A 12,023-nucleotide genomic window follows, 5' to 3' on the forward strand; every position below is an offset into this window, starting at 1 on the left:
ACCCCCTTAACTGTTTCTTAGTGCTAGGCCGGGGAAACTCCTGGACACTCTGGACCTTGTCAATCAGGGGCCTGACTTCGCCTTGCCCTACCATATACCCCAGGTACTTCACTCTCCTTTGGGCAAAGTGGCATTTCTCGGGATTCAGGGTTAGCCCGGCCTCTCGGAAGGAACTAAGCACCGCTCGGACTCGGGCCATATGGGTAGGCCAGTCCCTGCTGTGAATGACCACATCGTCCATGTAGGCGGCAGCATAGTTTTGATGAGGTCGCAGCACCCTATCCAGCAGGCGTTGGCAGCTAGCCGATGCCGAATTCAACCCAAAAGGCAACCGCTTAAACTGGTACAGACCCTGGGGCGTCCGGAAGGCCGTCTTAGGACGGGCTTCTTCTGACAGGGGGATCTGCCAATACCCTTTGGTCAAGTCCAGCGTGGTGAGAAACTGGGCCGTTCCCAGCCTATCTAGCAATTCATCAATATGGGGCATGGGGTAGGCATCGGTCTGCGCAATGGTGTTCAGCTGACGAAAATCAATGCAGAACCGCCATGACCCATCTGGTTTAGGCACCAGCACCACCGGACTTGACCAGGGGCTATTGGACTCTTCGATCACCCCAAAGCCTAGCATCTCCTGAACCTGCCGCATGACCTCCTGCCTTTTTTGGGGGGACAGCCTGTAAGGTCTCTGTCTAACCACCTTCCCCTCCTCTGTTACAATCTCATGTTGCAACAGGTGCGTTTGCCCAGGACAGGGGGTAAGGACATCTTTAAACCCCTTCAGGAGCTTTTGCATGTCCTTCTTCTGGACCCAACTCAACTGGGCGTTAATGTCTAGGGACCCGGGCCTGAAAATCTCATCTATCTGGGGCCCCAGGTCCTCCTCTGCCTCCTCTTTAGCTAGAGCCTGAAACCCTTGCCTCTCGACCCAGGGCTTCATCAAATTAACATGAAAGGTCTGCCTCTTCCCAGACCCTCGGGCTACTTCATATGTCAGGGGGCCTAGTCTCCTGCGCACCACCCAGGGACCTCTCCACCTGCTTTCAAATTTATGTGGAGCTTCGGACACTAATATGAGGACCTTATCCCCCTCCTGAAACTCTCTCTCCTTAGTGCCCTGATCATAATACTCCTTTTGTTTCCCTTGACTCTGTCTAAGCTGTTCTTGCGAGTATTCCTTTAGCCGCCCGAGCCTTCCTCTCAGGTCCTGCAGGAAGGTGTCCACTGATTCTTCCCCTGTCTCCGGGGCCACCCACTGTTCTCTCAGGATATCCAGGATCCCCCTTGGTGGTCTCCCGAACAGGAGTTCAAAGGGCGCTACCCCCAAGGAGGACTGAATAGATTCCCGGCATGCATACAGTACAAAGGGGAGCAGCTGATCCCAGTTCTCTAACTCGGTTCCCAGCCCTCTCTTCAGCATCCCCTTAAGGGTTCGGTTAAACCTCTCCACCAGCCCATTTGTTTGGGGGTGATATGCTGAAGTCCTCACATGGTGTATCTGAAAGGCCTCCCACACCCGCTGTAAGGTTTGGGACATGAAGTTAGATCCCCGGTCGGTCAGTACTTCCCTGGGAAACCCTACTTCGCAAAAAAGTTTAATTATCTCTGCCGCTATAACCTTAGCTGAGATATTCCTTAGAGGAATGGCCCAAGGGAATCGCGTAGCGACATCCATCACTACCAGTACATACTTATGGCCCCTTTTCGACTTAGTAACCGGGCCGATTATGTCCATAGCTATACGGGTTATGGGCTGACTCACCCGGGGCAAAGGACATAAGGGAGCCCGGGGGGGTAGGCGATCGGCCACCTTCTGGCAATTCGGACAGGATTTACTGTACCCTTCCACCTCCTTGTACACCCCGGGCCAATAGAATCTCTCCAGTACCTGCTCCAATGTGGCCTGGGTCCCTTTGTGCCCTCCCAGGGGATGATCGTGGGCCAGGCGAATTACCAGGGGCCGGAATGCTCGGGGCACCACCAACTGCTTCCCTCCCTCGGGATTCTCCCAGGTGGGCCTCACCCTATACAGCACCCCTTCCTCTACTATAAATCTTGGGACCTGGCTACCCTCCTCCCTACGGGCACTTTCCCAAGCATACTCTAGAGTCGGGTCCGACTCCTGCTCCCTAGGGAAATGGGGAAACTGCTCTTTGAGGCGGCCTACTTCTTGGGGTATATAAGCTTCCGTCTCGCCCTGGTCAAAGGCCTCTCTCCGTTCCCTTTTCTCCGCCCTTCTGTCTGCCCTCGCCTTGCGAGTCTTCCCGGGTTCACTCACCACCTCCCCCTGAAAAGGGAAAATTTGGTCTAGATTGGGCTCTGATGCCTGGTGCTCTCGGGCCTGCGCACGAGTGGTCACCATAACCCTCTTATTCTCTATACAATCGGCGAACGGGGGCCAATCCCTGCCCAAAATCAATTCTTGGGGCAGCCTGGGCAAAATCGCTATGGCTAGCTTAATCTTCCCTGTGGGCCCCATAATGCTCACCTGGTGCAACCTATACGGGGTGCTGGCCCCATGGATACACTGGATCACAACCTGCCCATCATTAGCCCCCCTATCAGGCACTCTGGTCCCTCTTATCTTCTCCCACAGGGCTCTTGACATCATAGACTGATCTGCCCCGGAGTCCAACAGGGCCTTTACCGTGATGCCTTCCACCCCAACCTCCTGGGTATAACTAGACTGGGCACTGGGGGAGACTCGTGAAATCCAGCCCGCTCGACCCGGACACTGGCTTTGAAAATGCCCCGTCCCTCCACACTGGTAGCAGCGGCGCTCTTTGGACAGCCCTGCTCCCTTAATGTCCCTTCCCTGAGGAAGAGGGACTTTAGCCCGGGACAGCACAGGGCCTACCCCTGGACCTCCCTTTTTGGTCAGGCAAGGAAGAACCCAGCCCTCGGGAGAGCTAACACTAGCTTTCCCTCCCCCCGGGTCTTTCCCTACCTTACCCCAGTGTTGGGCTTCTAAACAGCATTCTAGGCTCCCCACCGCTTCCTCCAGGGTATGACACCCCCTCCGTACCACCAATACCCTTACTTCCTCTGGTAAAGCTTGCAGAAATTGTTCTAACACTATTTCCTGCAGGATATCTTCCACCGTACGTCCCTCCGGCTCTAGCCACTTCTTCGCTAGGTCCATCAATTTTGTGGCTAGGCCCTTGGGAGACTCCCCTTTCCCCCAAGCTAGGGCCCTAAATTGCCTACGATAGGCCTGGGCACTAAGCCCATACCTATCCCGGATGGCCTCTTTCACCCTGGGGTAATTCCCCGCATCTATAGGCGATAGTCCACGGAAAGCCGCTAATGCCTCCCCTGATAGAGAGGGGGCTAGACGAATGGCCCATTGTTCTTGAGGCCAGTTAGCGGACACCGCCACCCTCTCGAAAGCACACAAAAAGTCATCTACATTGTCCTGCTCCGACAGTTTACCCCAGGTGAGCCAGTTCATGTGATAAGGGCCTACCATGCTTGTCCCATCAACAGTCAAGTCCCGCTGTCTTGCCCCACTCACGGCTCCCTGGGCGTGTGCTTCCCTCTGCAGGAACTCCTGGAACATGTCCAGCACCGGCTGTTGCTGGGCTCGATTAGCCGCCAAGGAGTCCCCCATCATCTTTTCCGCCAATTCCTGCTGCTTTTGGAATTGCAGGGTCATCCAGGCAAAAACCTCCTTAGGATCCATCGTGGGGGCTGCTGCCGTCACCTGCAAAGAGGACACAAAAAAAAACTCTCCAAGTGCAATAGCTTAACCCCTGTGCCCCGCGGCCACTTCCCGCTCACCTTCACTCCACCCCTGCTCCCGTATGCGCTTACCGGAAGCAGAGATGAGTCTGCGCTGCTCTCAGCGTTGGCCCCCTCGACGGGCTTCAGCTCCCCTGGGATCCGTCTGCCTTCTGCGTGGACGTCCGCTGTGAAATCCCACCACTGCCACCATTTGTGAAAATGTTCCTACCCTCCGCCGGAGGGTCTTCGGGATCTTGCCTCTCCCCGGGCCACCCAGCCTTCCGGCTCACTGCAGTCCACAGACAGGCAAGGCTCAAAGGAAATAAACTTCCAAAAAAGTAAAAGTCACCACACTCCTTTATTGTCAGGGATTCACAGTTCAGTAATTTTCAAAAGGAATCCTGCAGCCCCTTCAAAACAACTCTCCTGTTTTTCTCTCAGGGCCCAGGTGCAGCAGAACCGCAAAACAAGTTCCCTTCCAACAGCTGCACAAGTAAGTTGAAGCCCAGTTAACAGTCCCCACAGATAGGTTCCTCTGTAGTCCAACTTCACACCCCAAAAAGGACTCCCTGTATCTTGTCCACCCCCACGGGGTTTCTGCAAACAGTCCAAAACACACAGTTTTGTGGGCCTCAGCCCACAAAAAAAAAAACAATGTAGCTTATTTTCCCCTCCCCCACCCAAAAGAAGGTTTGTTTCCTAACATTTCAAACTCCACAGTGCTAACTGCCTTAGCACACAGTTCAGACACCCAGTCTCCTCAAAGCACCCAGCCTGAACTCTTTTGGGAAAGAGGAAAGGCTCCCACCCATTCAGGGTCACTCTATTACTTCACTGACCCTCCTCCCGCATGAACCTTCCCCTTCCCACTTTCAACCCAGCTCTGACACCAAGAGTTCACCTGGTTTTTCAGTTTAGTTTTCAAGGCATGAGCCCAGGCAGAAATGTCCATAGGTTCCCCAGAACCTGCCTCCTGCTCCTGCTCTCCAGCAGCTTGCCAGTCCATGGACTCATTCTCCTCCACCCTGATCTGCTGTTCCTCTCTTACTTGATTATGTTCCAGGTGTCCCTCCTTTGCCTTGTCAGAGCCTTCTCCCGGGGAATGCTGGGGCCCATAATCCCTATACCAGGGTTTTCCCCGGGGATGCTGGGAAATGTAGTCCTTCTCCCACCTCCATTTTCTAGGGGGCACTACCTTTTTCCTTCTCTCTCTCTGAGGAATGATTAAAGGTAGGGCTCTGCTCTGTCTTCCTCGGCTCTTAAGCCTCCTTCCTTCTCCCTCCTCCACTTCCATCTGTGCAAAACCCTGGTCCTCCCCTTCACAGTATGAATATCACTAAATTCTGATTTAAATGATGTTTCTTTATATTGGCTCGTATAGTCTTGCAGGTCTCCATGTGGTGAAACAGCATTTAGCTCTTATCCTATAGCCATTCAAACTTAAATTTTTTTAGGACATGATTTTGATTTCCTTTAGGACAAAGATATAATTGAAGCAACCAATCACATTACAGAATTTACTTCAAGATTTAAGAAGCTAGAAGCTGCACTGCGAGAGTCCCGAACAGCAGAAACCAGTGCTAACGAAGATCTGCAGGAGTTGAATTCAAGACTTAAAGGATTGAAGTGTGAAATAAATAAGCTAAAAGGTGAGGAGACAACCCCCCCCCCCCCCCCCAGTTTATTAGCCATGCTGTATTATACCGTGCACTTCACTTATGTGCACATCAGATAAGTGTATACTCGGTCTATATGCACTACAGAGTGCCTGTACCACTTTTTTTCTACTATAAATTTGAATGAGCATTCACTTCGGTTAAGCACACCAGCAGTAAATGCATGCTCTGTTTATATGCACCCACTTGACTGGCACTCCGTTTATGATCATTCAGCTATCCAGCCCACCTGGTTTCCTTTCATTGGTGTGTTGCCACCACTACTGTCCTGTTAATAAATAGTGTCATACTGTCTTAGCTAATCACACTTAAATGTAATTAACTCAATTTTTTACAAAATTGTCTACTGTCCTATTAATGCATAATGGTTCTACCCTGGCTATGTAAGTAGTAACATGACATACTTTCAGTCCCGAGGCCTTGCATTTAACCAGAGTGTACTGTATATTGTGTCGCGTCCGCAGCTCCCTCCGGCTCCTCCGCTGCGGGGGGCGGGAGCCGGCGTCCACTTCGGCGAGGGTTGACGATCCGGAAGCCGCGGCGGGGAGCCGGGGCCCGCCGCGGTGATGGCCGCCCAATCCGGGGCCGAGGCCAGAGACCGGCGATTGCGGCCGCCGGTCTCGCGGTCGCCGGCTGTGGGGGCAGTGTTTGCGCTGCGGGAGGAGGCGGTGCCAAAGCGTGATGGCCGGCGTCCTCGTCTCTCCCGGGCGCGGGTGTCCGGAGCTCCGCCTCTGAGGTGCTGGATTGGGCAGACAGAGCCAATCAGAAGGGCTCTGTCAATAGCCAGGTCAGCTACACCTGCGGGGGCGGCTGATGCTGAACGGTACTTAAGGGAGAGGACTGAGTTAGAACTTTGCTTCAGGTTCTGTTCCCGAGGCCCGTTTCCATTTTGTTCCTGCGTTCCTCTGTGTTTCGGGTTCCTCTGGACTGTTCCTGGTTTTTTCCCTGCTCGCTGCCTGCCTCGACCTCTTGCCGGATCTTGACTTCGTTGTCTGCTGCCTGCCCTGAACTTCGACTGTTATTGGATGTTCTCGTTCTCCATCTGCCCTTTGCGCTCCTGGTCCCTGTCCGGGTCAGCTTGGCACCCCGCGGTTCCTGAAGTCCCGTTGACCGCCTGCAGCTGGGGGCTCAACCCTTGGTGAACGGCGGTCGCCGCGGGTGAAGACTTGGGGTTGCACGGCTGTTCTTTAAGGTCCCTCGGGGCCTTACGGGACCTAAGGGCTCACCGTCCTTGCACACAAGACAATTGTATGTTTGTTCAACAATTTTATTGATGACACAATTGAAGTAAACAACTTCAACATTATTAATATACAGAGATTCAGAGACCAAAACGTATTTAATACAAATAAAATATTACAGTCATCAAACCTTTAACAAGTTTTCCCCCGCCCCTACCCATCCGTTAATGATTCAACAATATATAATGATATCTCAGCATGTTACCAGAAGCCAATAATATGTGTGTTCAAAACAAACCAAAACATGCAACAAACAAAAGCAAGACAAAAAGGCAAGCTCTGTCAGCAAATTGAAATGAAAATAATCCCCAACCCATCATAAGCCATACCCCCCCCCCCCCCCCACACACACACACAATTGTACAGCATCTTGTCCAGTGGAGGATTAAAAAAACTGGAGCCACTGGCATAACAAAGTAAAAAAATATATATCAATATTAAAAAAACAAAAAACAAAGTTGGAATCAGCCTCAGAATAAGCACAACTTTACCGAGGAGGGGAGCATCCCATAAAAGCCAATTCTGCCTACCCCTCAAACCCATATAGATTACTTCCATGGCTCACACTAGAGCAGATTCCCCAACCCCCACTGAAGTAGAATCCAAGAAACTGGGTTCCTTATAGTCTCCCGGAGCTGTCCAGTCAGGGGGACCTCAAACAGAACATCCCGACGTTTAACCTATGCTCCCTCTCCAGGACATCCTAACCCAAACCATTCTGCCTTCTCCTCTGACTGTTCAGTAATGTAATTTATTTAACAAATGACTAAATTCTGAGGGTGATAAAACTGGATGATAAGAATCCAGGTAAGTAAAAATCTCTGTGTGTACTTAGGAGAAAAAGAGGCATCCCAAGCCTCCCAAAGAGCCGACATATGTACCTGGTTCTTCCAACCCCAAAAAGAAGAGGCATCACCAGAAACCCAGACCTGTAACACACATTTAAGAGCCACCAACCTGAACTCCGGAACAAAAGAAACTTCCTTTTCCTGCCCTTGGTTCCAGCGTCTACTGCCCCCAACAAGTAGACCTGTGGAGTTAGAGGAACCAACACATGCAAGGCAGAAGCAAAAAAAAAGTGTTTAATTTCCTCCAAAAAGCCTGAGCCTTCAAACTGATCCAAAAGGAATGAAAAAATGTTTTCCTCTTCAAAGCATTTAAGGCACTGTACAGCGGGCACAAGTCCCACTCGGAAAAGTTGTAACTGGGAGATATAAGCTCTATGTAGGGTTTTAAAGTGTGTTTCCTGTAGAGCAGTTGTCATCACCACCTCTGTGGCATAGTTTTCAAGGCCAAAAGCAAGGTTTTGTTCCCACCATGCCTGCAACCACCTTCCCTGCCACTCGATCACTAAGCGCCCTATGGAGGCCAGCAATAGACAGTTTTTCTTCAGATGTAGATGCAAAAAAAAGCCATTAGACTGTCCCTTTCTGAACTCCAAAAGCAGCCCGCTGCATACTGGAAAAATAATGTTTTAGCTGATGGTAAGCAAAATGCTCTCCCCACTCCCTAGAATCCAAGGGTATACGGGTGTCCAGCGATTTCAACTCGCCCATTGGAGCAAGTACATGCTCTAACAGGATCAAACCCCGGGTTCCCCACCTAACAAATGTTTCATCTTCTCGACGGGGCATGAAAACGTTACCTCGAAGGGGCAGCTGATCTGTCGCCATAGGGTCTCCTCCTTATAAGCCAATCAAAAATTACAGGCGTCCTGTAACAGCTGAAAAAGCACACTCTATCCCGAACAGTGGAAGTGCCCAGAATGGGGCTTGCATCAAGGAGAAAAAAATGAAAGGGTGAAAATAAGGCCCCTTCATAAAAAATAGGAGTGTAGTCCTGGCCTTCAGAAAACCAATTATATAAGTAACTTAATAAATGTGCCTGATTATAAAGCCTAATATTGGGGAGGACTAAACCCCCAGTGGCCCAAATGCCCAACAACCAATGATAGCGGGTCTTTGCCTTCTTGCATGCCCAACAAAATCTGGATAGCAACCTATAAAAACGCAGAATATCCTTATTCAGTAATCGCAGGGGAAGGGTTTGAAGAAGGTACAACTATCTAGGAAACAAAACCATCTTAAATTGATGCAGCCCGTTAGCCTCCGATTTTTGAAAGTTATGCGTAAAGCCAGCAAATTCTCCAGATTCAGACACCCAACAGACAGGACTTAACAAGGATCTGGGTTTTCTAGCCCATTATAAACCATAAAATTGTATTTCTCTGTTTATCACCCTCCTCTCACCTACCCACAGCCATCCTGTTAGAATATCAATGAAATGCTTTGATGTCCCCATCCATACCTCCTACCCACCCTCACCCTTCAGACTGTCAAAGTAATGCTTGGATGTCTCATATATACTATCTGCTACCACATTTGCTTATTTCCGATCTGACGAAGAAGGGCAACCTTCGAAAGCTAATCAAGAGATGTGTTAAGTTATGTCCAATAAAAAAGGTATCATCTTATTTTCTTTTCCATGTTTTATTTTGTTTGATTTCTATTGATAACCTTAAGAGTGGACTAACACGGCTACCACACCTCTCTACTCCAGATTCAGATAAATATTCCAACAAGGCAGTCAGAGAATTATACAGATCCAACAGATGCACTAAAATATCATTTGGGAAAACAGCAAGCTTAAAGCTATGGGCTCCCAAGTCCACCCCTCTAATCTCTGGGTTGGCATAAACATCCCGAATCAAAGGGTCCAAAATTAGTATAAATAACAACGGAGAAAGTGGGCACCCTTGGAGGATACCATGAAGAATAGGAAAAGCCTCGGAATGAATCGTATTGACCATTACCTTTGCTCTGGGGTCAGTATATAAAAGCCGAATAAAACGGATGAAATGATCTCCAAAGCCATATGCTTGCAGAACTGAAAACAAAAAAACCCAATGAACCCTATCAAATGCTTTCTCTGCATCAAAGCTCACTAGCAGAGAAGGTAGATCTGCCCATTCCCGATAATCTAGGGAGGCGAGAATTCAGCGCACATTTTTAGAAATAGAGCGCTTCTTGACAAGCCCTACTTGGGTCTGCGCCATACTGTTTGCCAGAGCTTTAGCCAGGAGCTTAGTCTCCACATTCAGAAGGGAGATCTGGCGATAGGAATCCAGTAACAACAGGTCCTTCCTAGGTTTCAATAGGACAACAATATCTGCCATATTCAACTCGCCCGGTAGCTGATCTGAATCAAGAAGGGCATTAAACATATCTTTTAAAAGGTTGAATTACCTTCTCTCCCAGAATCTTAAGAATGATGTGAAATCCATCCCATCCTGGCTTTGATTTAAGGCCCAAACTACTTCCTCCATAGAGATAGCGGCGGCTCCCAAGGCCTCCTGTCCCTCCAGCGATAAACAGGGAAGAGTCAGTCCCTCCAAATATTGTTCCCCCCTGCAAACCCTCATTCGCAGTCATATCGTAATGGGTTTATAGGTGAGTAAGAAAGCAATCCGCAATCTCCCAATCGGTGTGAAGCCCACCCCCTGCCGTCCGTATGGTATGGATCCAGCGAGGGCCAGTCGCAGGGGACTAAAAATGTGCCAATAGTCGCTCTCCCTTATTCCCATGGCGATAAAGACAACATTTATAGTAAGCCAAGGACTTAGTTGTCCATTGATGTAAGAGCTCATTGAGCGAGGCTTGACGTTCCAATAAACGAAAGAGAGCTCCATTAGAGTGGAAAATAGAGTAACAGTAGGTGCAAGGAAGCTGATAAGGTTCTGGAAAAGAGAATACAATTTTGGGACGAATATATAGTAGCATATAGAGAGAAGTAATCCCAATGAGGCTGATAAGTCTCCGGGGATGGGACTACAGCTTCTAGTGAGCAATATAGTGTAGGATAAGGGTAGAAGTACACTTAATTATAACTGGAGTGGTAAAATTCATACAGTTTGAAGAAATAGGATTATGTGGAAGGGGTATTGTTCATTTCCTAGATCGAAAGATGGGAGGCATTGTTCATTAATTAGTTTGGGCCTGCTGGGTAGGCTTTCCAGAAGAGGTAAGTCTTGAGGTCTTTTCGAAATTTTAGATGGGTGTTCACAGTTCTAATGTTTCTAGGTAAAGCGTTCCCGAGCTGGGTGCAAATGTAGGAAAAGCTGGATGCATATGCATATTTGACCATGACCAGTGATCCTTCTGAAGACTGTGCATCTCTTATCACCAGCCCCCGCCTCTTCTCAATTAAGCCGATTCTAAAAAGCCTGGGCCTTAGTCACCGTGTCAAAAAACAGGACTTTCTATTTCTCAGGGTAAAACAGCACAAAGCAGATATTCTTTGCATGCAGACTCGAGCAGATCGAGGTAAGGGTCTGCCTGTTTGTTGCTTTGCTGACCGAATAATCCTGGAAACATAACACATGGGTCCCCTCAGAAGAGAGGGTTTTGCTTGAACGAAGTGATTGCAGAATTGGCTCCTTGTGCGCAAAGTTGAGCAAACGCAGAATCGCCGGTTGAGGCTGAGTACTGGATGATTTTCGGGTCCTAATTCTATGAGTGCACTCTATACGAAGGGGCCCCATGGTAGCTGATAGTTGAAGTTCCCTCGTGAGCCAGGTCTCCAACATGCAGGCCAGATCTTTAGCCCCAAGGGTCTCTGGAGGCCAATCAAGTGCAGATTATTTCACCTGGACCTGTTTTCAAGGTCCTCTATTTTGTCCTCCAAGGCCTCAAGCTTTTGATTGAAGGCAGGCCTGGGTATCAGTCACCCCCTGCATCCTGTCTTCAAGAACGCTAGTGCGCTGTTCAAATACAGCAGTCTCTATTGAACTCGTCCAGCTTTACCTCCACCAGTTCTAATTTAGCCTCAATAGGCTGCAGTTTTCTTGCTAGTACCACTTCTAAGACTGCGGTGACCTCCGTGGTAATTTACGCAGCCCACACTGAACGTGCCAACAAGGTGGAGGGACTAGCTGATGCTGACATCTTGTTCTCTGGGAGCCGGCCACAGTCTTTATCTTTGCGGGTGGATTTACTCATCATTCAGCGATGTAAAAAGCAAGAATGTCTGCTCGCCGTACTTACTAACGAAGCTAAATCTCCACCAAGATACCAGAGGTGCCGGGGTGAAGGCAGGAGACAGAAAGATCAACATCTCTCCTGCAACATGGTGTCATATGATCTCTGTATATTGTATGTTTAATTTAGTGGTTATTTTCTCCCTAGATAAACATAGTGGATTCCAGTCTGCCTAATGGGTTCCTGCCTACAATGTCACTGTAGACTATACTTGATCTCTAGTCATCTGCCTTCTGTACCCAACCCACTGCCCTCTTTATGCCAGGTTTTTCACCCCTGTGGTTCAGGCAGCATCTCTCCTTAGTGCAGGAGATTTGGATATAGAATGTACAATCTAGCAATGCTACCTT

The 12,023-nt window shown here is 49.2% G+C and overlaps 1 protein-coding gene across 6 annotated transcripts in view; it reads left to right on the forward strand.

Annotated features, from left to right (window-relative positions):
- The window catches only part of CCDC62 (coiled-coil domain containing 62), a 79,728-nt gene that overhangs the window by 16,983 nt on the left and 50,722 nt on the right, over positions 1–12,023 (forward strand). For all 6 annotated transcript variants that reach the window (XM_030218554.1, XM_030218550.1, XM_030218556.1 and 3 more), the window contains exon 6: positions 5,198–5,369. In XM_030218554.1, the coding sequence (XP_030074414.1) occupies positions 5,198–5,369 (172 nt within the window). The remainder of the gene's footprint in view (positions 1–5,197; positions 5,370–12,023) is intronic.

Source organism: Microcaecilia unicolor, chromosome 11 (genome assembly GCF_901765095.1).
Source record: "Microcaecilia unicolor chromosome 11, aMicUni1.1, whole genome shotgun sequence".
NCBI classification, from domain to species: domain Eukaryota; kingdom Metazoa; phylum Chordata; class Amphibia; order Gymnophiona; family Siphonopidae; genus Microcaecilia; species Microcaecilia unicolor.